The sequence below is a fragment of the Stigmatopora nigra genome, chromosome 1 (genome assembly GCF_051989575.1).
Source record: "Stigmatopora nigra isolate UIUO_SnigA chromosome 1, RoL_Snig_1.1, whole genome shotgun sequence".
Taxonomy (NCBI): domain Eukaryota; kingdom Metazoa; phylum Chordata; class Actinopteri; order Syngnathiformes; family Syngnathidae; genus Stigmatopora; species Stigmatopora nigra.
In genome coordinates this window covers 14,984,988-15,010,838 of record NC_135508.1, presented here as the reverse complement: position 1 = coordinate 15,010,838, position 25,851 = coordinate 14,984,988, and the positions used below count along the sequence as shown (strand labels likewise).

General features: G+C 38.3%; 1 protein-coding gene across 1 annotated transcript; it reads right to left on the bottom strand.

The window, feature by feature from the left end:
- Nucleotides 1-5,730: 5,730 nt before the first annotated feature.
- Nucleotides 5,731-25,247, bottom strand: c1qtnf12 (C1q and TNF related 12). The gene is made up of 8 exons (XM_077727362.1): nucleotides 24,191-25,247; nucleotides 12,664-12,768; nucleotides 11,984-12,095; nucleotides 11,735-11,922; nucleotides 9,661-9,769; nucleotides 9,326-9,419; nucleotides 7,886-7,964; nucleotides 5,731-6,407 (listed from the first exon to the last, which is right to left on the bottom strand). The coding sequence occupies exons 1-8, from the start codon at nucleotides 24,365-24,367 to the stop codon at nucleotides 6,309-6,311; spliced, it is 963 nt and encodes a 320-aa protein (XP_077583488.1). The 5' UTR covers nucleotides 24,368-25,247; the 3' UTR covers nucleotides 5,731-6,308.
- Between the last annotated feature and the right edge of the window lie 604 nt (nucleotides 25,248-25,851).

Below are 25,851 nucleotides of genomic sequence, written 5' to 3'. Positions count from 1 at the left end.
TATATATATATATATATATATATATATATATATATATATATATATATATATATATATATATATATATATATATATATATATATATATATATACATATACATATACATATACATATACATATATATATATATATATATATATATATATATTATTCATGTATTTATTTATTAACTTACTTATTACCTATCTATTTATGTCTAAAATGCCTTTCCTATTTCTGCATCCTCACCCTCTTGGGATGAATAAAATTATCCAATCCAATTCCATACCATACATCCTTAAAAGGGTTGGGGGGTGCTGGAGCTTGACCCAGCTGTCTTGGGGCAAAAGGCAGATTACAACCTAAACTGGTCACCCATCAGTCATAGGGCACACAGAATGACAAATGACCATCCGCACTTCCAATCATACCACCACCAGCAGGAATTGAGCTCGTGCCCGCTCACACAAAAGTCAGGCGAGTGAACCGCTATGCCACGAGGTGGCCTGGAATGTGGGTATTGTTATAATATACTGCCCATGTACGAACATTTCATAAGGAATCCCAATTTCAGGATTTCTATAAGAAAATAATGAAGGCTGATGAAAATAAATAGCACCGAGTTTGCAATTGTCTTCAATTTGACAACAATTTAAGGCAGACATTCCAATGGCTCTTATGATTTTGTTTAGGAGCCTGCTGAGCCATTAACACGATACCAATCTAACCAATGGCTCCAGTCCGGGCCCCCCGCGGGCTCCTGAATGGAACCATCGGGACAAACAATCAATACCAGTGACAGATCCCCGTCAGAGTAAGTGTAATTACTGCATTGTGAAGGATAGAGTGTCATTCAAACACACCCACTGAATGTATGTGTGTAGATATTCGTCTGGTCAAGGACTTGGATGAACTATGAAAACCGTAAGATCCCGACAAAGGTAATTTTAAGCATCATCAACAGAGCTTTACCTTGATTTTTTGTCTGTTTGTGTGCTTTAATTATTTAGCTGTCAGCAAATCGTGTTGGACGTTAGAGGTTTCGCTGAATGACTCACGTTGCTGTGTGTTTTTGTTTTCTCCATCCCCTCAACCTGGAGGGAAAAAAACGGTTTCATAGCAACAGGTTTATTTGGTCCCAGGTCTGTATCAGCAGGAATCAGACGGCCAAAGCTGTGTTTGTCCTTTGTAACCAATAGCAGCAGCCAAAAAATCTGAGGCACGCTAAAGACATAATATACAGGAGCCTAGCATGTTTTATGCGCAGTCTGAGTGTCTGATCCTCTCCACAGGTCACCATGTTTGGAAGTGCTGACAAATCCAGAAGGAAGACAGGATCCGCAGAGTGCAGCCCAGTGCTTGGCCTTCTTCCAAAATTCCCCATCCTCTTCACATTTGGGCTTACAGTATGCGCTCCCATCCAAACTTCGTCTTGATAGTTTGCGTTTGGAGCAAAGTGAAGAAATATTTTCAGAAATAAAACTACCGTATTTTCACGACTATAAGGCGCACTTAAAAGTCTTACATTTTCTCCAAATTAGACAGTACGCCTTATAATCCAGTGCGCCTTATATGTGGAAAAAACAAAAAAACCAAAAAACGAAAAACCACCACTGTCGGATATTTAAAAACACAAACGCCTGAACTGAAACAATACTGTTAAATATGGAGATGCCATCTTAGTTTACAAAATCTTCCATCATATAGCTCCTCCCCTACTGCAAGATTTTATACAAAAAAATCCAAAACATCAACAATGGCTGGCTCCAGAAGTGACTGTGTAGTGAGTGCTTCATACCTGGAAGTCAATAGCAATTACCGTATTTTCACGACTATAAGGCGCACTTAAAAGTCTTACATTTTCTCCAAAATAGACAGTAAGCTTTATAATACAGTGCGCCTTATAATACAGTGCACCTTATAATACAGTGCACCTTATATATGGAAAAAATGTCATTCATTGAGGGTGCGCCTTATAATGCGGTGCACCTTATAGTCCTGAAAATACGGTAGTTTTCTACTAGTGAAGTTAGTTGAAATGGAAAGTTATTTTTTTAAATACATCATTGAGGTCAAATGAAAATTTCACATTGGAATTAGTCACATTTTTAACCTGGAAAAACTTTTTCTTTGATATGTATGTTCTAAATTAAAATTCAAATTCTCACTGTTACCTCACAATGTCTGTGTATGAGGATTGTGGACATTTTAAGGGCCCAACTAACTAACCAACCTCACAGGGTACATAACTGAGTACAATAGATTGGACTTTACTGAGCTACAACCCATAGTGATTTTATATGTAAAATAAACCGAAAAACTGCCAAATGCAATTTTAATCCCATTTTCCTGTCTGCCAGGAATCCAGAGACAGTTGCTATTAACATTCCCCAATATTATAAAGCTCTTTGAGCAAAATTTATGTGTGGGGGGGAAATGCGATAAAATCATATGGGAACACAGAGGTCACTGGTTTAAATTCTTGATTGCCCGAAGCTGTTTTTCCTCGTTTATTTTGATCCGTTGTGTTGGGAGTTAAAAAAGAAGAAGAAAAAAGAGCAGGCCTCTAACAGATCATACAGCTCATACAACAGTAAGAGCCAAATCCTGAGCAAAACAATCAAACTACATCCTGTATCTGCATTCTCACCCTCTTGCTACTGTCACAATGAAATTTCTCAAATACGGGATGAATAAAGTTATCCAATCCAATCCAATACAATGGCTTTTGCCTTAGAGGGCAATTCTGAAACATGAGAAAGACATTACAAAATCTCGTCCTGTTATGTATTAATGTAAACTCACCTCAATTTCGCTTACTTGAATGTAATAAATCTGACCATTTATATTCATCACTGTCTAAATTGCATAAAATCCATCAACCTTTACTGCACTAAAGTTGCTCAAGAAGCCAGGTTTGAATACTTATCAAATATTAAAGCACATAGATAGTTTAGATATAAATAAGAGACCAAGGAGTATCAGTTTATAGAAGAAAATATGAAAGAGACCATAATTTAACTTGCAGGCTTTCTCGCCAAGAGATACAAATATACCAATGATCTCATTTCCCTTTCTGCATAGCTTACTGAATATTTTGTTGCCTGGGATTTCACTTGTATTGCAGTATCCTACCTTTAAAGTAGTTTAATGTGAGATTTGAACTTTCAATTACACATTAAATGGCCATATCATTTTTAAATAGACATGAAAGAAATATGTTTTTAGAAAATAGTTTTAACATGTCCCTTTTGAGGATAAAGCGTTTGAGAAAACAAAGGGGAAAAAAATAGTCCTGCAAAATTCACAAACAAAACGTTGGAGATGCATTCGACCAATGGAGACAACTTGTTGCAAACAAAGTTGCAAATTTCTCCTCGAAAAGAGATGAACTTTTGAGATTTCTCTCTTACTTTCCTGTGTGGTAAATATACAACAGGGATATGAACGTATGTCATTTTTGTGTAGCATTTGGATCCATTGAATAAGGCAAATAGTATCTTCTTCCATGCAAGTGTGTCCATAATTGAAATAAATATTGAAATAAAATGATCTATCTGTAGGCAATTCATTACCAAATAAAATATTGTCAAATCATACCCTTACTCTAACAAGAACAAAATCAATCCCAAAACAATTAAATATTAATGTTGATGTTGTCTTTTTTTCCGTCTGATTTGTTGTTCCGCTACGTCAGGGGTGCCTTTTACATAGATCGCGATCTACCAAACTCAAAAGAGCACCAAGAAACTATCGATAGATCTCCAAGGTACTATTGGTAGATTGCACAACAATAACATTTCGATCCCTCCCGTCTGTCAGTTTCCTTAGGTAGGCTCTTTTGAATTTGACATGTCTACAGTAAGCTTCAGCATGAATTTTTATCCCTGCTAAGTGACGCTGATAGTCTAATGTATATGAATATACATATGTATAAATGTACATCTATGTATGTATACATATGTATATTTTTATATATATATATATATATATATATATATATATATATATATATATATATATATATATATATATATATATATATATATATATATATATATATATATAGTTCAGCAACACACTTATTTATTTATGTATTTATTTATTTATTAACCTATTTCTTACCCATCTATTTATCTCTAAAATGTCTTTACCTGTGTCTGTATTCTCACCCTCTTGCTCCTTTGACAATGAAATTTCCCGAATACGAGATGAATAAAATTATCTAATCTAATCTAATCTAACATAATTGCTGTGCTTTGTCAGTGGCCTGTAAAAATAAAGGTTACTCGAGGAAGTTTAACTCTTTGTAAAATAAATCTTGGAGGAAAAAAGTTTGAACGCCCCTTGGCTACGTATTGTCTCCATGACACCTCTGTCTTGATTCTTCCCGAGGTGTGAGACGTGCGCTCGACACCTTCAACCACCAGGTTGTCGAGGTGGAGGAATGTGCTAATCAAAGCCCCGTTACGGCTGCAAACGCACACGCACGCACTCGCGCAAACACCTCACAGATTGACAATGAAGCCCATTCATACTTAGAGACTCTGAAGGGAAGCACGAGCAAGAGTGTCTCGCAGTACTTGGACACATGTAATCGCCATCACTCAGCCTGTCTGATGCTGATAATGGCACGATGGGAAATTCCTGTCAGAGTGCTTTCGCAAGCCCTTTTTACTTGGCAAGCTCTGCGTTCCACTGAGAAGCAGTCAAATGCGTCATGGCATGCACACATAGCTGTCATTAAACACAATTTGGAAAAAAAAATAAAAACTCACAACATCAAGACAATTAAAACTCACAAGGGAATGGGTGTGTGTGCGCGCCTAAATGTTGTTCTCTGGCGTCTGGGCAGGGGCTTGTCTGTCAATTGAACATGTTGATGGACAGTCCCCACCCACTTCTTTATTTTTAGTGCACTTTAAAACTACATGAAACTGAAGAGGAGTAAAAACATGCAGAGTGAGTCTCGCCTGAGCTGGCACGACGTTCCTGCGGTTGCCGCTTTGGTCCAAAATCTGTGCACATGGCGTCTCAGCAGAGCTTCCATGAGTGGTTGATTGCTAACATGCACTTTTTTTTACAGCATTATGACTGCAGTAATGCCAGACTACAAATCCTGTTTTATTTTATTTTTTAAGAGGGGAACATAAAAACATTAAACATTACTTAGCATGGCTTATGTATTATACGAATGCAATGTTATTCACAGACACTGAAGGCTTCAATAAGACCTTGAGACGCTTGCACCCGAAGCCATGTGTTTCTGTCTCAGATTTCCATTGACAATTTATCAGCTGTTATGCCTGGTTTGTACTCTGCTCACTATGGGTCGTTACAGACAATATAAGGAAAGGTTTGTAGGCTTCAAATCCATCTCAAGTCAGTTGGAGATGTCAAATCATAATCAAGTGCTAAGGGGTTCTGATCAGAACCAAGTCAAAGACTTGGAGTTACACCAATGCAGCATTAGATTTACTGTTTATTTTGGGTCATTGATAGGTAACTTTCCGATGATTTTATGGTTCCACATCATTTTACATAGATTTCTGAGCATATTTGGGTAACTTCCAGTTATGGTTATGCTTTTCATTTTGATCGCATTCTGTAGAATTAGAGGTTCTTCAATGAAAAATAAACTCTGGTCATGGGTCCCAATAATACTGGTAGTTTTTTTTTTTCTTTTTCAAGTGAGAGTTTCTACATAAGAGCCCTGTTAAGACTTCACAATAAGGTCACATATTTCACAATAGTGTAAAAAGATATAATTTTATTCCTGCAGCAATCTAAAAGTCAAATAGCATAAGATCGATACATTCTCTCAAACATAAATATAATTAAGTACAATTCTAACCAATTTTATGAAAGTATGATAAATTACAAATGTATGGCAGGAAAACAGAACAGTTGTTGTTACACATCATCCAATCAAGCAAGTGTGGCAGATCAAATAAACATTACTGAAACATCGTGTTACCATGTGACAACCACAAGCTAAATAACATAGCTGTGTTGTCAGTATTACTCCCAGCATTAAAAAAAATCCATGTTTGTCTTTCTGTTTTCTGGAGACATTGATCTTAAGGCACAGTATTGGTCATTGCAAAAAGCTGTAGGTGGAATTTTTGGCTTTACAATAACATGTTACATGTTCAGGTCATCGTACTGCTGAATCAGCACAAAACTGTACCAAGGAGTGGGAAGTGAAATAGAAAACAAAACTCTCTTAAGTTCCACCCTTCCAACCCTTGTTTGAACCAATGGCGCCGAGTCAAAAAAATTAGCCGAACCTCGCTCAGAACGCCACTGTGCTCGACGATATGTGGTGTTACACGCCGAGAAGCACACCCATGAAGTCGGAGCCATTCTGTATTGTGACAGAGGCACTGGCAGCATTATCCACAAAGATGGAAGTGTACTGGCCAACCTGCAATGGGACAAAAAAGCGTCTCACATAAATCTATATGTACTGTGAACCAGGTTTATCACAGGCATATCAGACTCATTTGGAGTAGGCAAAAAAAAAAAACACAATTTCACGATAGCTTCACCCTTCATATATCATTTAAATGCATTTAAAACGCTTGAATAGAGTCAATTCGCCTCTAAACATAATTCACAATCACAATTATTTAATGGAATGGAATGTATTAAAAAACTAAACTAAACTTGTGTCTATTATTAGGGGCCATGACCACATTTGGTTTAATTATTTTAATTTGATTAATATTGTTTTTAAAACATTTTATAATGTATAATCTTATTTATTCAATCAAAATGGAATAAAATAATGATTATTAATATAAAAAATAATAAAACAAGGTTTCCACACATATGGACATCAGGTTCTGGGTTATTTAGGCCTCCCTTATATACCAATATAAAAATGTTAATATTCTTTCCAACATCACCCAAAATGTTATGCTATTAGTTTTGTTTTATTTTAACTATCAAAACCTGTCCCATGCCCCAGAAAGAGTTCAAGTGGCGAGGCCTCGTGGGATTGTGTGAAGGTGAGTAGACAAATTGGGTTTACACGGAGCTCGAATTACAATATATATGACTACAAGCCAAACTGAATAAAACCACTCTACTTAAACAACTCTTTCAGAATAACAAGTTGAATCCGAATGAAATTTCATTTCGAATCACAGGGGTGGCACATTCTGTTTTCTAAACCAATAAGAAGTCAAATCCTTTTATTGTATTGGTTAATTCAGAAAGAATTACACATTAAAAATAAGGTGCCTAAACAGAGCATGCAACTATATCTGTTATTATTTAAGTACAAACTGTAAAATATCTTAACATCATCACACACAGAGATTACAGAAAAACTGAAAAATGAGCTATCTTAAACAATATAGTAAAGTTCATCAAAGCTGGATTTGAACAAAATGTCAAACCAATAAGTAACCACTGTATCGCGTTTGTAAAACAGACGTTCCGATTAAACATTGAGGCACGTGTAAACACCAGATTTGAATAATCACGTCCTGTGTAAACAGTTCCCTTGCTGGGCTATAGATTACTAAAATATTGTCATGTACTGTTGTTTAAATATAGTATTCTTTGTATTGTATTGTTCACAAAATCCAAACAGGAAATATGGCTCATGAACACACTACTGAGTCAAGCTTATACATGGCTGTGAATAAGGAAAAAATAAATATTTTTGGGATGCTTTGATCATTATTTAATTGTGATCACAATTGTTCTTGCTGTACACGGTGAAAAGATGTGCCGCTATCAGGTGACATACAAGTGCACACTTGCTAAACTGTAGATGTATTAGGTAAGTAAGCAGTGGTTCACAGGGAAGTTGTGACTGAGTTTTTTTAAACAAATGGCTCCAGAGTTATTTAAAAAACACATTTTATATCAGATAACTTGAAAATGACTCACCTGAAGCTCCAGGAGACCCTGAACACTCACACTAAATATCCGACTGTTACTTTCCAAGCCCGCAATCATTTCCAACGAACTGTAAAACAATAATATTTGAAGAACTATAATATTGGCAAAATGATACACGTCAATGTCAAATTTATTTATTGATACACAGAGAGTTGGCAGCTTTCTCGAAATTTTCACAAAACTTTTGAGTAATAAGACCAGACATTTTGCTCTTAAGATGCTCCATATTGTTTTGCAAGAATGTTTCCATACAAATTGAAACCTCACAGTCGGTCTGACTTTCCAAATTCAAGTTAAATGCTTGCAAGAATGAAATGAGACTGTAACAAAGTCAAATAAAACAAATAAGCAAGTTAAGAATGTGAGGAATGTTAAACTGTAGTGCTTGTCAGATTTATTTCTTCCTGAATAAGCTCTTTCATAAGGTGACGGGCGCAAGCCATATTGTTAAAGTCCGCTTACATTTCATAAAGTTGCCTCACTCTCCAGTGTGTTCATGGAAATGATTATTTGTTTTATTTTATAATTAATCGGTATGGAGGGCCGAGTGGTTAGCACGTCTGCCTATTGGTTTTCATGTCTCCATACCTGTCAACTTGTACGTTTTATACATATTTTATACGTTTTTTACCATTTCAAATCATGTACGCCGTACACCGACTTTTGTGCGGGGAAAATAAAAAAAAAATTGCCCATATTTATGAAAACCGATCTCAACAAGACCGTTTTGGCTAAAATCCAGATAGTCTAGTAGGCTGGTAGCCAACGACGCTACTGACATCGATCGTTACTATTGTCACGGTATACCAGCAAAAATTATCCTCAATCGTATGTCCTTTTTTAGCGGTGCGTACGGCAATATCGATAAAGGATGACTTGCGCATGCGTAGATATACATAGAGTAAATATCGTGGAAGCAAGCATGGAGGAGCCACCTAGTAAGAAACGAGTTACAGCGAGTAAACATGCGTCGTACAGTGTTTGTACGTTTTTTGGGGGTTTGTACAGGGAATCATAATCATTTATGAGGGCAGTTATCGGCATAGGTTGACAGGTATGTGTCTCCCTTGTTTTCACCTGGTTCGGCCCATATCCCCAAGACTGGGTAGACACTCAAAATTGTCCCCAAGTATGAGTGTGTGCTCAAATGGTTGCACGTATCCGTGTGCCCTACAATTGGCTAGCAACAAATTTAAAGTGTCCCCTGCCTACTGACCAATGTTGATTAGGCTAGGCTAGGCTCCAGCACCCCTGCATTCTTTGCGAGGATAAGACAAACCGAAAATGAATCAAAGAATAAATGCCATCATGAATTGTTTTGGGACATTTTGTTATAAATTAAATATAGGTTCACCAGTATCCTAGTAAAAAATAAAACGTGTTCAGCATCAGATGTTACCACCAAATTAGCTCATGTATAATACTTACGTGTATCTGTGGCAAAGTGACTCAATGCAGATCAGTACGCGGATATTGTCCCTTGCTTTCAGCTGGCTCTTGCTTCTTTTTACTTCACTGTGATCTGCAAAAAGTCAATGTATTTTGTTGAATCTAACGTGACACTACTAAGTTTATAACTTTTTCACTTTATTATGGCCTTTCACGGCTATGGCAATGGCAATATTACAAATATCATTATTTGCTTAGCCTTGATGATTTACAATAACTTAATACGTGAATTGTCCAGAAAACTCAATGTTACATCAGGTGAATTTAGAGCAATACCAGTTGAAAACATAGTATGTTTTGTTTGTTTGATTTACCAATGTGGACATTAGCCGAGAACTGGTAGATCCCTGTGATGGGTGCAGTGAATCTGCCAGTGGACTGGTCCATGCCTGCCCCTCTCAGGAAGGCTCCCTTGGCTGGCGGCTGCAAACAATATCAGATTTTATGAATAACAGTATTGCACCATGATAAAGTTTTGTAAATGAATGCACACTTATAGAAGTGTTGCACCTCCCAGTTCATTTGATTAAAGGGGCACTATGTAAGATTGGTGGCCAAAAAACTAGGATCTTAACATTGAAGCGCATAACAGCTTCCATTTTGAGTCGCCAAATAAGTGTTTCACAATGGAAAATGATCCTAAATTCCTTTTCAAAAATATGAGGTTATTGTTGATGATTTTTATGTGCCGTAGCTGTAGGTGCAGTTAAGGTTTTATAGCTAAAAAAATAGTTTTTGAGGGTTGGATTGATTCAGATATAGAATTGAAGTTGTCCGCTGCATTAGAGCAACCATCAGGCCAAGGGACACATCTAAGAAAGGGCAGCCCAATATGTGAAAGACTAACTCAAAAAAACGGATTTGATGGTAATTCATGGAAGTGCTCAGTAGGTTAAAAAAAACTGGCAACAGATGCATGTAAATTCAAGGATGTTTATACCAGAATTATGAAAAATTGTGCTTGGATCGCTCCAAAAGCTGTCACTCTCAGAGTTTGTCAAATAATTTATGAAATTGGTCAGGTTTCTCGATCCCCCTGGGTTGGCCTCTTTTCACTTGGTAAATAGTCTTTGCCAACCATAAGAAATTACATGAGAACAAAAAACACCTCTCAAGAATGAATGAAGGTGGAATAGAACTTCGGTGAATGTGCAAAAAATGAAAGGTCCTTTTTCTTTGTGGACAAATTCAATAAAAAGCGGCGGTCCCACCATCGTAATATACATTCTAAAATCATTTCAAAATTACGAACTCATCACTACTTTTCCTGTACATTGCTTTGTAATTGTTATGTAGTTAAAGATAAATTGAAACATCTTTGACTCTGTCTCCAGTGGGATTTGGGCCTCATTTGAGCTACTTCAGACAATGTTTGATGGATCACCATCAAACTAAAATATTCCCTTAAGAGAACTACAGAGTTACATCCTTGTGTTTTACAATCCTCCTTCTATAAAGGTTATGCTTTGCCAGTCTCGTCAACAGGTTTCTTCCACTACAGCATACAGTTTCTTACAGGGTCTATTTCTGTCTGCTTCAAACTTTACTCCAAGTTACACACAGAGTGCCTTTTGTGAACTATTCAGAGGGTGATGTGTGGAACTGGACGGATATTTTTGACTGGTAGGTTTTTGGGTGGAACTTCAGGTTCTCCCAGTGCCAATTACTACTAAAGTGGTAATTTCTCACATGAACTAAGCCAAACACTACACTTTGGCCATAAAAGGTTTACCTGTGTAAAGCAAATAGGTAAAAAAAAGAAGAGTTTGCGACTGATTTATAACATTAGGGATGAATATTTAATGTATATAATGTATATATTTTTTCACACTTTTGACGAGTCTTTTGTTGTAAATGTATCTAACCTTGGCAAATATCTGCCTACCATATCATCTAAGCATAATAAGCAGTAAACATTTATTTTTAGTTTGTCTTATTTTTAAATTGCCTTCTCACCAAGTGAAATGACTGTTATTGCAATCATGTTTAAAATACCTCAAAGGATCTTCATAAGTGCTATAATATGAATTTCTTTAAGCCAAGTCTCATTAAAACGAGTTCAACAGGTGGTTCGTTAGTATGACATCATTTTAAGCCAATATTTTCCTTGATATTTCTTGTGTGTGTGTGAGTGTGTGAGTGAGTGAGTGAGTGAGTGTGTACTATAAAAACGCCTTAGTAAAGACACACTGAGCATTAATGGTAGAACGACAGTTGCAGAATTTTGTAGTTGATCTAAGTATAAATTTAAATTCTGTTTAGTAGTTTGAACTCAAAATCTTAAGAAAACTTGACTTGCAGAAGTATTCGCGCCAATAGAACTTTTCAACCTCTCGTCATATATCAGGCTTCAAAAACAGTCATGAAGTGGAATGAAATCATACATACTGTTTGAAAATTCTGGAGCTCCACCAGAGTTTTTTTGTCAACCACAACGGGTCCCTTGAGTTTGCAGTGGAAAGCTTCCTCTATCCGCCGGTAGGAGGTCATGCCGTCCTGCAACGTGAGGAGAGCCATGGGAAGCTGGCTAGAAGTGGGATGTCGATCCACAGCCATGGCCCGTCTCTCTGTGGCCTCTGTTTGAAACACAAAATGATCTCATCCTTTAAGTGCTGAGCAACCAATATGCTTCCATACCTTTGATCATCTCTTTGAATTCTTGGAGAAGAACTTCCTGGGTGACCTCAGCTCCAGGTGAGCCAGGTGGTCCCTGTAGGCCAGGGGGACCTGGAGGACCAGGTGGGCCTGGCTAGAGAAGGATAAATGTTAGCAAGTAAGCAACCAGGCCATTAAAGTCACATATGACATTATGTCAGAGCAAATGTGTGTCTTTTGTGTAATGGTAGTATTGTGCTGAGATAAACTAGAAGAATTCCACACGTCTTGACATGGGGCTTTTTATTACAACAAGAAGACTTTTGTCTTCTTTCCGTTCTGGAAGTCGGTGCATCCACAAATCAACACATTTCACTGTGTGGTTTGGTTCTTCAATTTATAAATGAATAAAATATCAATCCAAAACTACATGATTACCTTAAAATGAATGAAAATAGAAATCCAATCTGAATATGGGGCCTAAGCACATTTTTATTTTCGTAGCTTTTGCCTACCACTGACAATGATACATTCATATAAACTGGGAGAATTGTCTCTACACGCTAATGTATCAATGCCATTGACTACCGGAGATCCAAGCCATTTTAATTGTTTCTAGTCAAAATGGACTGACTGTCTAGCTGCAACAATGAAAGACAACAAGGTAAATACGTACCGTATGTTAAATACTACAACAATCTCAACAAGTTAAGTGGTTTTACCAAAGGTCTTTTCCGTTTGCGACACTTTGCAGGAAAGTTGTCAACTGGGCGTTTGACAAAGTCCATCCATGATCCCAATGGATCCACTCGTTGGTTATCAGAAACCTGTAACAACAAGGTAAAATTGCCTTGAATTTGGAAACAAAAGGGAAGTTGAATGATTTTGTGGTTATAATATAAGCTATTATAAAATAAAAAAAGATCCAACTTGCCATTTGGTCTGTAAGACTGGGGCAAATGAAAGTTCATGTTAGTCAAAATTTCCAAGTCTGATGAAATATAAATCTATTTTCTCAGAGAGAGCAGGTTTGATACAAAACCTGCTGAAATTCAGCTCTTGATTTGCCTTATTAGATTTTTTTTTTTTTTTCTCAAAAGGACAAATTGCTTTGGATCAAAACTAATCTTCTAAGGCAATGTTGAAAATCAAGAGCTGCAAAGTGTGCACAGTGAGTTCATGTTGCAAATTGCTGTTAGAAATCAGAGAAGTCATACCATTCGGAGAAAAAAAGAAAAGCACCGACCAGAAGACACGCAATTCCTATTTCAGCAATACTCGCCCAAGCTACAATCCGTGCGTTAAAAAAAAGAGTGACCTCATCAGGAGAAATATGAGTATGAAACCGGCCTATTGGCATTGCAGACCTGTCTCCTTTCGACTCCTCCACAAATGCAAAATGCAAACAGGGGACGGTTGTGAAAATAAAATTGTGTATTCCCAGGATTTCACCAACAAAGCTTCAGTCATTAGTCCAATCCAGAAGTCCTCACACTATTTCAGCACACGCGCTTGTAAAGAAATTACTAGTCAAAACGGTCTACTCATATATTTAATGGGAAATATATCGAGGATTCTTGTGACTTATGTTGATGTATAATATATCACACACCACATCTGTACAATTCAACTTTAATTGTATGGCCTCAATTCATGACAATGTCCCTTTAGCGTGGTTAAATTCATAATAGCCCAGCTAAGGACTCCAACAGACTGGATCAAAACTTATTCTAATGAGAACTACCAATAGTAACTTTGCGATCAACTCATAGATTGCGATGAATTTATTGAGCACTCCTCAGGTATATACCATATTAACTTGATTAAAGCGTGCAAACTTTTGCACCCAAAAACTGATGCAAAGTTTAGGTGCGTGTTATACACGAATCTCGATGAAACACTGCCTTCCGCCAGTGACGTGAAACCTGTTTTTGTCTGCTAGATGGGATGCGAGGGCCGGTTTTGTTGGCTGGTGCTCACAAAAACTCAAAAAACGAACTCAAGAAGAATGGAATTGTTTGGTGAATTTAATGATGATGAATCAGACTTTGAAAAGTTTTAAATATTATGATGATGAATTAGAATTTAAGGAGTTAAAATTGTAACTTCCACTTGAGAATTGTGTATATACTGGAAGTTTGGTTTACCAGCTTTCCATACCATATGTTGTGATTAAATGTAAAATTGAAAAAAAAATTATACCAATTTTTAGTCACAAATTATGGATGCGCGTTATTCATATGCGTGTGTTATACTCAAATTAATACAGTACTAGTTTGTGAACACTTACTGAGTGGAAATGTAATGTAGAAAAGTGGGAAACATAATCCAATACTGTAATCCAAATTTGTTGTCCCTCCAAACATTTCACTCAGGTCAGGTGCCATGTCAGAACCCATTTGGCCAAACAGGCTTAGACAAATGTAAACAAAGTGAATGATTTCTAAACACGTTCGTCAAGGAAGCTAGTGAGAAATTATTTTGCAACCCTTGTATGTGTAGACTGTCAACACATTTATAATAATATAACATACATGACATAGGATTGAAATAATAGCATTACTGTATGCCCGCACTCCATATGATTTTAACGTTGTTAGTCTCCTTTTAAAAGAGTGTCCTTATCTAAAACAACTCACTTATAATAAGTTGCTGTTGGGCCTCCATTAGCTGAAGATGATATGTTCCAAGATATCTGGACATAATATCGTCATGCATTACACTGTGCATTTTGATTTATGTCAAAGGAGAGCCCAAATGAATTCCAATCGCATCAATCTTAAGCGGCCTTTCACCAAATGTCAAAAGCTCGCAGTCGAGATAGATGAGGAGATAAAAACAAGCCATGAAAGGTGAGTCCTCTGAAATGGAATTTGTTTAGGTTTGGCAGTGGGTTGCAGATCACTTATCTGCAAAACCAACACTACATTTTTTTCCCACTGTAAGACCTGCCTCTTGTTCCATTGCAATAAAAAAAAGTGGCGTCTTGTTTGCCTTCTCAAAGTGCTGGAACCAAAACATTTTCCCCTCGAATATTTGGAGTTTCTCTTCTGTCTGAAAGCAGACTAAATAAACAAGTTAACATGTTGGATTTTCTTCTGTTTTGTTGTGCTTCTGAGGCTAGGAAACATACAAAAGCCAAAATGAGAATTTATGAGATTACTTTTCAGGATTTCAATACAATTTCCAATAAAACTGAGCCCCTGAGTAAATTCCTACATACGTTTTTAACTACAAAGTACAAATTGGAAGACCCATTAAACTAGAAGGCACAGCAAGTGTTAAAATGCTACTTGTTTTTACTTATTATTCCGACTAAAATTAGTGTATTCATGCATAGTATTAATACGTGTTCCTACGGCTGAATGGCGACCAGTCTGTCTTTCATCCGAAGTCACCTGGGTTAGTCCAGGTAGTCCAGCAACCCCTGCAACCCTTTCGAGGATAGATGGTATGGAAGATGAATGAATGAATTATAGTAATATATGAGATATTTGATCATTAAAGTTAACTGCTTTTGAGTAACAAAAAAATGGGCTCTGAGGGTCGATGTGTGTACATCGTTAACACATAGTAACCACCAAAAATGTCATTCTCATCCATCCAAGAATAACGGAGGAATAGCTATTTTAACTGTTTTGTTTTTGTTAATTTTTTGTCAATAGATGTTCTTTTTCTTCAATAACATTAATAATAAAAAGAGAGTGAGACCTTGAGACCTTTTTTCAGACCGCCCGAAAAACAAAGAAAAAAAATTATATATATTAGATCCTTTTTTCATTCATTCATTTTCTAAACTGCTTTATCTTCACTAGGGTTGCGGGGGTGCTGGAGACCATCCTAGCTGACTCTGGGCCAAAGGCAGGGGACACCCTGAATCGGTGGCCAGCCAATTGCAGGGCACGATTCATACCTGGGGGAATTTTAGAGTGTCCAATCAGCCTACCATGCCTGTTTTTGGAATGTGGGAGGAAACCGGAGTACCCGAAGAAAGCCCACACACACCCAGGGAGAACATGCAAAATCCACACAGGTGGACTGACCTGGATTCGAACCCAAGACTTCGGAGCTGTGAGGCCGATGTGCTTACCACTCAACCCGCTGGGTATATATAGATCATCCAAAAAATATATTTTGTAAAACTACAAGCATTATAGTACTTGATTGATATTTTCTATCAAGATTTTTGTTGCTGTTTTTTTAAACTATATGACTTATATAGTTTGTATACAGTCATTCTGATTAGTTCAGGTTCGTTCAGGTATTTCGACCTTCAAATTGGGCAAGAAATTCCAATTTCAAAGTAAGAAAAATCTTCAAATTCATTATTTTGTAAGTCTTGAGCAGCCATTTGAATCATTGTTGCACAGGTTTACTTTACATTAAAAAAAGAAAAACAGCATATTATTAACAGGAATTCGCTCTGAGCTCGTTATCTTTTTTAAAACACACACATAAGCAAACAAAATTCATTTAATGCTCCAACAATTCCAACCCATGCAAGGGAAAACATCGTCATGGAAGTTGGTATTCATCATTTTGTAAGATGATAATTCAAGTATCTATACAGAGATAATTGTCAAGTTAGTTGCTTAAATGAAGGCAATTACAATGACTGTTGCTATTCACACTTGAGCACACAATATGTCCCTGCAGGGTTAAGTTTTAATATATAATTACAAGTGTGTGCAGAAGCATGTGCGTGTGTGTGTGTGTGTGTGTGTGTGTGTGTGTGTGTGTGTGTGTGTGTGTGTGTGTGTGTGTGTGTGTGTGTGTGTGTGTGCAGGTATCTTAGGACATTCATTTTGCTCAATTGCAACCATTAGAAAAGTCCAATGAATTTTGACTTGGAGAGAGGGAATCAAAGGTCAGCAATTGTTAGTGTCATGCAATACGTTAAACACAATTAATTCTTTTTTTTAAATCAACTTTAAAGAGTTATTGTGGCCCATATGCTGCTTCAGAAACACAATTTTGAACATGTAGAAACATTAAGAATTGTTGTATGTTATAGTTAAACTAACAGAGAAATTCCCACCAAGTTTAGAAAGTGCGACAAAGCACTTATGGGAAAGAAAATGGTTGTCATCTGTATGTCGAACCTGCTGCATGTAACTTAGGGCATATTCACAGATGCACAATTTGGTCTGAAAAGTTTGTGGCATGGACCATTTTGTCTGCTGTGAATACAAACCAGCGAATTCTGGTGTGGAGCAAAGATCTGGTCCAAGACCTCACTGGAGAGGTGATCTCGGGTGGCATCCAAACGATCTGGGGTGTGGTTTGCTTTATGTGGGACATGCAAAGTGGTGTGAACCAGCTCATAAATCACATTTCTTTTTGCACAAAACGTGCTGCCGCTGGCAAAAGCATTATGGTAAATGTGTGGTTAGCATCACACCTCTGTTATTTCTTCCGTGTTATACATTGTTACCCCACCCAGACAGTTTTCTCCAATTATTAAATGGGACTGACTATCTATCAAGCAAAGCAGTGAATTTTCTAGGTGTGACTACACTCTTATGGAGTATTCCCCCCAGCATTGTTTGGTCTGTACTATACTCAAAAAGTTCTGGTAACTCATCTTCAGGTATCCTTGCGTCTGGTATCAATACAAAGCAGCCGGTCCGAGAACTCTCAATTTACATCCCCCTTGGTGCATAGTCCTGAAATCACACTCTTTTGCACGTAACAGGCTACCGTAGCTACAGACATGATATATGTGAAATGTAATATGATGGAATAGAAGTTGAAAAAAAAAGTAGAATGGAAATGTAATTGGTGGTTAAAGGTGCGTTTAGTGAGCAGTATGCTATCATGTTGACCACGATAGGATGAGTCCAACAACTGTATTGCATTTATCTTGGATTATGCAAATCCTGAAGGGTAGGAAGGAGGAGCAACAATTTGTTAGATGCTGTTGTAACTGTATGTTGATCGGTTTGATGTTTTCAAGTGGGGATGGGATGGGCTTGGGTACTAGACTGACAGCTGAAAAAGAATACAGGGGCCCTTCTTTGATCACTACCAATGCATAGGCGACTGGAAGTGGCCTCATCTGTCAACAACCCAAACTGAGAGAGAATGCCATGTTGTCTGTGAGAAGAGGATATTTCTCAAACGACAAACTGGCATCAAACATTGAAAATTAGCTGTGTAAAGCACAAATACGACCAAAGCAACAACCAGCTGCTGTGGTGTTTAATTTATAACACTTCTTCATCAATAATCATATTACCTAAAAGGACTCACGTTTTAAAGTCACAATTTATGGAGTGTCAAAATTCAGAAAACTCTCTCACTGATAAAACATACACATATGGTCATTTCAAACTCCATAAGAAGTACTGGCTATATTTTCCATGCATTTCACATGTACTTGTTGTACACAACTCTGTGCACCAAAGCAGAAAGCAGTGTTTTGTTGTTGATAAAAAAAAAAAAAAAGAAAGGAAAGAAAGAAACTATTGCGAAGGCAGGGTTAAGGCTGGGTAGACAGGATGATGAAGAGCCTAGTAATCCTCTTGTTATTTTCCATGCCTATGCTGCTCCCTGTTCAGTCATCCATGCATGGCTGGATGGGGATCACAGTGCTCCCATCACAAACTGAGAGCCAGGTCTCCCAAGAGGATAAGAGCATCCTGCTAACCTGATTTCCTCCAATTTTCTGACAGTAGGCATATTTACCTTCGAGACATATCCTGTTGTGAATGTTTGTCAGTATTGGTTTTGTCCAAAGGAAAAACTATTGGAGTATAAATGAAGTCAAATGCTCCTGGAGTCACACAAATTGAAATCCGACCCATATTTTTGGGGTGAAATTTATATCAGATGTCACACAGATATTCAACACTATGCTTATCTAAAAAAGCTCCACCCACAAATTGCTGCTTCTGTAACATTTTTTTGGAAGGGTTATTAACCAGTGTCAGCGATGAGTATTAGGAAAAGAATGTGAGAGGACTGTACAAAGAAAGTTACTTGAACCGTGCAGACTCAAATTCAAAGCAGTAATGGTATTGGTGTAAAAACTACAATCATTAGGTTTTGAAGGAGAGTGTGTCCGGTTGATCCAAAATGTCACAAAGACGTCATCCAGGATGAGAGAGAGGAAACAAAGCCTTGCCTTAGGCTAAATCCCTCCATTTATCGACTCACTGTACGTGTGATGACTGACTTGACTCATCAATTACAGGCATTGAGGATTGCTTGGAGCTCTCAACAATGACAAATGGCTCTCATCTTTTGTTTAGACAGTAATGAGCCTTACATTCTCTTCAAGAGTTTAAATAGGGACAAGGAAGGTGGTTCATGTGAGATTTATTTTTCTTTTTTAAATGTATAACAAGTCCCCGTCACACTATTGGGATTATTGTACTTTCAAATGGAATTGCCCAAAGCTAGCAGCCCACACGCATTGGTCTGAATGCATTCCCATTTGGCATGAGGGGGGAAAATTGTAAATATGAAGTGTAAATATTAAGCTCATTTGATGACAAACATTCCATGCCAGGATGCCTCTAGCAGACACGTTGTTTTTTTATCCATGTGTCGAACGATAAACGTACTGAATAAGTAGTCTTAGTTGTTTCTGGGCACACTTCGCTGAAGGAAAATGTGTTCAGAGCTGCATTGCATTGCATTGATAGATGAAATAGTTTTATTTTTTTAATTCTTTAGCCAAAGCATGCAAAAAGTAAATGTTACCAGCAGTTTATGAACTTCATGAGTGTAAAACGGACTGTTTAGGGGTGGTGTTTGTGAATTGAATATTGTTAAAAAATATTTTGAAAAGTAGCCTAGTGGTTAGCATATCGACCTCACAGTTCAGAGGTCAAGGGTATGATCCCAGGTCGGTCCTCAATGTGTGGAGTTTCATGTTCACCCTGTGCTTGTGCAGGTTTTCTCTGGGTTGTCCAGTTTCATCTTACTTCCCAAAAATATGCAGGGTAGGATGGTTAAAGACTCTAAATTGTCTGTTAGAATGAGTGTGGGCGTGATTGTCTACTTGTACCCTGTGATTGGCTGGCTACTGTATTTGGCTACTGTATACTGTCTCCTCCACATGATGCCTGAAGTCAGCTGGGATAGGCTTCAGTAAACTGAATGAATAGATTAATCTTGAAAAGTTTGCAAATAGGTGAGTGTTTAGGCATTTGCAATCGAGGAGTTAAGTTGGTTATGGTTTTAAGCCTTTAAACAACAGTGTTGCTTTCGAACCGTCCACTTGAATACTTAATTGAAGTTAATATGTCATGCAATACATGTTTTAATGACTATGTTTATTCTAATTGTAGTAGATGTTAATGGAGAGAGACAAAGGAGGATTTGAAGAGGAGCTAATCCTAAACTAGGTGTTCTCTTTCAGTATTCATTGGGGTTTAGTGACTACCTTACACAGCATGTTGGCCTATTTTCCAGGGCCACAAAGTTCCCCCCCCCCCAATTGGATGTCCCAGACACAGTGGAGTCAGACTGGGTCTTTGAATGACAGAATCAATTGACTGGGAGGAACACTGCAACGGTTCTTAAAATATCCTCCCACCTAACGTTCCTAAGAATTACTACATCATGGCACAGGGCCTACTATGGTCGACTCCGGTTCGGGAAGGTGGGCGTTGGGAAAAGGAATTAGTGAAAACAACAAGACACCCCCGCACCCGTTGGGATGAGACAGAGGAGTGGAACCGGAGCGGGTTATAATCTTCCGCAGACTTAAGGGTTGACACAAGGTCATTCTTCATTGGTTCTGCTTTCACAGAGTGGCCCAAACCAAATAAACAGCAGCACACCACAACTGCCTACATGGTGTTTCATAAATACAACTGAGGACTCCTTCCTTGTTTCCATGGAAGAAAGATTTCTAAAGTAAGGCTGAAGGGAAAGAAGGCTGGTGGGCTATATAAGCGTTGTGTGCTAATATCATGGGTGGGCTGAGAGCAACTTCCAAAACCGTCCAAAACCTTCCCAAAAAAAATAATGACCACCAACACACAACTCTTGCACGTTCATGGCTAAGATCCTGGCCGGACGTTTGGTCGCCGGACGTTTGGTCGCCGGACGTTTGGTCGCCGGACGTTTGGTCGCCCAGACGTTTGGTCGCCGGACATTTGGTCTCTGTTAAGATGCCCTTGAGCAGGGTACCCAACTACCCCAAATGCTGCCCCAGATGAATGCCGCTGTACTCTACTTAAAATGTGGAGGTTAAAACATTCATTCATACATCTTCCATACCACTCATCGTTGAAAGGGATGCGCGAGTTGCTGGAGCCTAACCCAGCTGACTTCGGGTGAGTGGCTGACTTCACCCTAGACTGGTTGCCAGTCAGCCGTAGGGCAAACAGAGAGATAAATGACCATTTTCACTCGCAATCAGAACGCCAGTAGCGGGAATCAAGCCTGCGCTTGCCCACACCGAAGTCAGGCAAGTGAACCTCTACATCACGAGGCGGCAGGTTAAATCACTTAAATCATAAATGTACTTATTATGTGCAACCTAATTTAAAAACTATGTAATTAGACTTTACACTGTTTGAACATGCACTAACAATGATGCTTAAAACGTGGAAAACTGGTGTCATTTTTAATAAGGGCTACTTTTTATTTCCTTACTTTTTTGTACACACAAGTATCGCAAGGGGTGCAAGAACCAATCCCAGCCAACTATGGGCAGTAGGTGGAGGACACACTAAATTGGTTTCCAGACAATTGCAGATGCTGCAGATGATCAAAGGGTTGTGAACTGATGCCATGTTTTTAATAAGGGGCCATTTTATATTATAAAATGGGAAACCATCTGGCTACCTACTAGCTGAATGATAAAGATAAAATACGTTTTGCTATTTCAACTTGTGACTAAATAAAAAGATGGTATTGATAATACATACTTTGCATGAATATACATTTTTCATTTTTTTGGAGTGTACTCGTATGTGCATGTATAAATTAGCTTGGGCATTACCAAATAACATCACAAACTAATGCCAAGTCAATTGTAGCAATGCATATTGCAAATTTGATTATGCAGGATCAATCTATTTAGATTATTCTCCACCTAAAAATATTTATGTAAACAATACAATTACAATATCTTGTTCTGCTGACTATGTGTGATGTGTAAAAAGGCCAGGAGTCCCCGTTTTCTAGGCACACATAAAACACACCATAATTGGAATTCATGTCAGCGCAAAGCTCGCCACTCATGTTTTGGAATTTGGAAGCTGGGCAAACTGGTGTGCCGAGAGTTTACACCACAGCAGACCTAGTTTAACCTTTGGTACAAAATAGAACTATATCTAACACAATTGTAGTCCTGGCATAATACACACGAAAGCAGTTACATTATGTATTATGGTATTATCATTATTATTATGTATTATTGAGGCAAGATGGATGCAGTGTCAAACTCTCTTCCTATGTCACACATAGACACGAGCTATAAGGGTGGAAGGTTGTTTTCAAGTGCAGCCTCTCCACTCTAGCCAAGTTCTGACAATATCTGCCTGTAAGGTCCTTATACACTTCTTCATAACAAGCATCCATCAACCTTCTCATTTGAACAAATGAGTTTCTTCATTGGTGAAGCCTATGATGAACAGATAAGTGTGACACCCTAAAGAAAATTGTTAATGAGTATGGGATAAAAAGCCCTGGTTTGACGCATCTACCTGCTAAGCACAACACAGAGTAAATCTAGACTTGTGCCGAACATGAAAATAGAGCCAGAATTGTTTTATTTAATTTTTTTGATCTACACATTGCAATCACATCACTATTGTAAAGAACATTATTCTTTCAGGTGTTTAATTCAGTCAAACGCATATCAAAATGAAGATGAACTAATCCGCTGCTGTTTTGGTCCATATTGACGTTATAGCCTAGGTCAGGGATGTCCAAATTATTCCACAAAAGGCCGCAGTGAGTGCAGGTTTTAGTTCCAACTGATCCAGCACAGACCGTGGCATTCCATTAATTACACTTTTAAGACACCAGATTGGTGAAAAAGTATCCTCTTCTTCGGTTGAAATGAAAACCTGCACCCAATGCGGCCCTTGAGGACCATTTTGGGCACCCATGGCCTTGGTCATCAAGAATCGCTGTTGTAATGTCCACCATTGGTGGTCTTTGCACAAAACCGGCAGCTGTGGAGTCCCCAGATCCAGACAATTGTGGGAGGATTTCATTTACCATCTCAGTTGAGTTATCAATGCTGGTATTTGATTCTGGGGTAAAGAGATAACTTTCACTGTCTATCAAGTGAGAATGATTGCAAGGCTTGTGGAATGATAGTTGAAGCCAAACATTCCAAGACACCGATTTGTTAGCTAAATGCATTACAGATGCAGTGAGTCTGTAGTGCACAACAAGCAAGACGAGGTGAATATCTAAAGAAATTGCTCAACTCATTGTTCTACAGGATCTAGCCTTTGACCCTATGTGTTTTCGACCAGATGGTGAAACACCGGTTTAATAATTTTCAAGGCATCACTATCAGGATTTGTGTTTTTTGGGGAATCCCTATGCAAGTATCTGCCACTGTTTCACCTATGACAGCCAGCAGATGTCACTGGGGTGGCATGATTTTTGGCAACATGCTTTCACACAATTGAGAGGAAATCCTATCTGCATTGCTCTGAATCCAGAATATGTAAAACTGTGATATAGCAACCAGTGACCTCTGTAAAACAACAATAACAACAATATCCTTTGCAATAAAATTCTAATATCTTTGAGGAGATTGATGACATCTGCTAACATTGGGAACCAATATGTTACAGAAACCTGATCCTGACAGTGTACCATAACCACTGCCCAATTCCAAAAATGTCTACCTTTGGTCTAAAGCTAGACTCATTTTCAGCGGTAAAGGAATAGTAAGAGTCAGAGCAACAGAATAAAAAGAAGGAGTAGAATGTAATTCTCATCAAATATTGAAAAGTGCATATATAATGTGAATTGTCACAATGGTTGTTGAAGGACAATCATAGTAAACTTCCCACTAATTGATGCACTGATCAGCCTTTTTGCAGTACACATTCCAGGCATACCCGTGGAAGTCATCCATTAAGAATTTCACACATTTTGATGCGGCCTGCTGAGTTTTGACCTTAGAGGTCACACCTGTCCCCTACAACCATTGAATCTGGACTGCAACAGGGTGAGAAACCTGTTCCTGCCACTTATCACTTTCTGTTGATTTAAAAAAAAGCAACAGTACTAAAGCACAATTGTAAAGGTCTTAGTTGCTACCTTTGGAAGTCCAGACTCCTCTTCACTGTTTGACAGAGTGGCGTTGTAAGTCTCTGTATGTTGAAGTGGCGTTTCTTTTGGCTTCTTCCGCTCCTTTTTGGCTTCCACTCCATCATGGATGCAGTAAGTCCAACACACTGCAAGCACCACAACCAGGGGAGCTGTCCCAAACCACATTTCCACAAAATTGGACCTAATGGAGAGCGAATACTCTTGAGGAATGATCTATTCAAAAGATTATTCACCGGCCCCGGCGTCCCGAATGATGAAAAGGAGTCAAAAAGAATGCTTGGAGTTCCAAGAGACAGTTACACTGACGACTGCAGCTAAGTCCCCCTGGCCCCCTCACCCCACCTTGGCCACTTGGTGCCGGCTTACTCAACTATTAAATGTTTCAAGCAGAATGCTCCGAGGGAATGACACATGGGCTCAGATCTGACAGCAAATAAACCCATTAGTGAGATTTTTCACGCTTTCTGCTCTGTTGGGGGGTGAGCTGAAAGATGGGAGTTAAGAGGGCAAAGGGGTGTACCAGAAGAAGAAGAAGAAGGAGCAAAGAGGAGGGGGTATCCAGAACTTGAGGGGTTTCAGCGGCTGCTGCTTCTTCTCACTCTCTCACTGTGCAGTGGATCCAGCAAAGGGATGCAGTGATGGCTAATAGTTGAAGGTCAGCCAAAGATGGGCATTTGTCATAAAGATCTTGTTGCCCTCTCATGGGACAGTTGGACACAATCGTAGGTGATCCAGTCATCCAAATCTCTACCCCGTGGTTTGTCAGGAATATTCCTTTGCTCGATCACGAGTCGAACCTCTTTACAACCCCATGATATTCAGGTGCTGTGGTAATTCATTGAAGGTCACTCCTCCTTGCAAACCCACATCTGTTTGACATCAGATGGCAGAAACGAGTTTTGGTGTTGGTCTCTGTGTATCCAGGTTCTCCCCTGTTCACTTTCTGAGCATTAGGAAGGAGCTCAGTGGCATTTAAATCATGAGCCGTACTCCCACCCCTTTCCTTCTTCACTGTTGGCAAGCACACTAGCTTGTCTTGGTCTGTTATATCTCACCTGAAGCACAAGGGCTTCTGTGGCAACAACTTGTTTATGCATGAGACGTGTGTTCATTTGTGTGGATATCCCTAAATGTTGACATTGCCTAGAGCAGATTCTTCTAAATCTTATCATCAATAAATCTTCTGAGAATGGGTGGGGTTGAGTTAAATGGAAATTAAAAAAACTGTAATAGGACGCATTTGATAATGACTGAAATTTAAAACGACTTTCATGTATTCTCATGATGTACCTCTGAAGTCCTATGTGAAACTTCAAACCCTTAAGACGCAATATTATATATTTTAGTATTCTGCCATCCAGCGGCAGCAGTTTGAAGTGCATATACTTAAGACAACGTTTTGTAATGCTCAGCATAAATATATGTATACAATAATATAAATATATATATTTATATTAATATAGTTTTTTCCATCGAACCCAATCCAGTCAATTTCTACCTTAAACGTGTACTTTAATGTGAAAGTCCAACTTCCTGTCTGTATTTTCTTTGTAGCTGTGTTTAGCTTGACACAACAAGCACAATTGTGCCAGATTCTGACGTGTTTCTTACTGGGACCAGTTAACGAGAACTTCCCAGACGGGTTTTTT

What these genes read in the sequence shown, in the direction of transcription:
- c1qtnf12 (XM_077727362.1), bottom strand. Translation starts at nt 24,367, where the DNA reads ATGTGGTTTGGGACAGCTCCCCTGGTTGTGGTGCTTGCAGTGTGTTGG. An exon ending in ATTCAAAGAGATGATCAAAG is followed by an intron (nt 11,923 to 11,983) that starts GTATGGAAGCAT and finishes TGTTTCAAACAG; the next exon opens with AGGCCACAGAGAGACGGGCC. An exon ending in AGGGTCTCCTGGAGCTTCAG is followed by an intron (nt 6,408 to 7,885) that starts GTGAGTCATTTT and finishes GTCCCATTGCAG; the next exon opens with GTTGGCCAGTACACTTCCAT.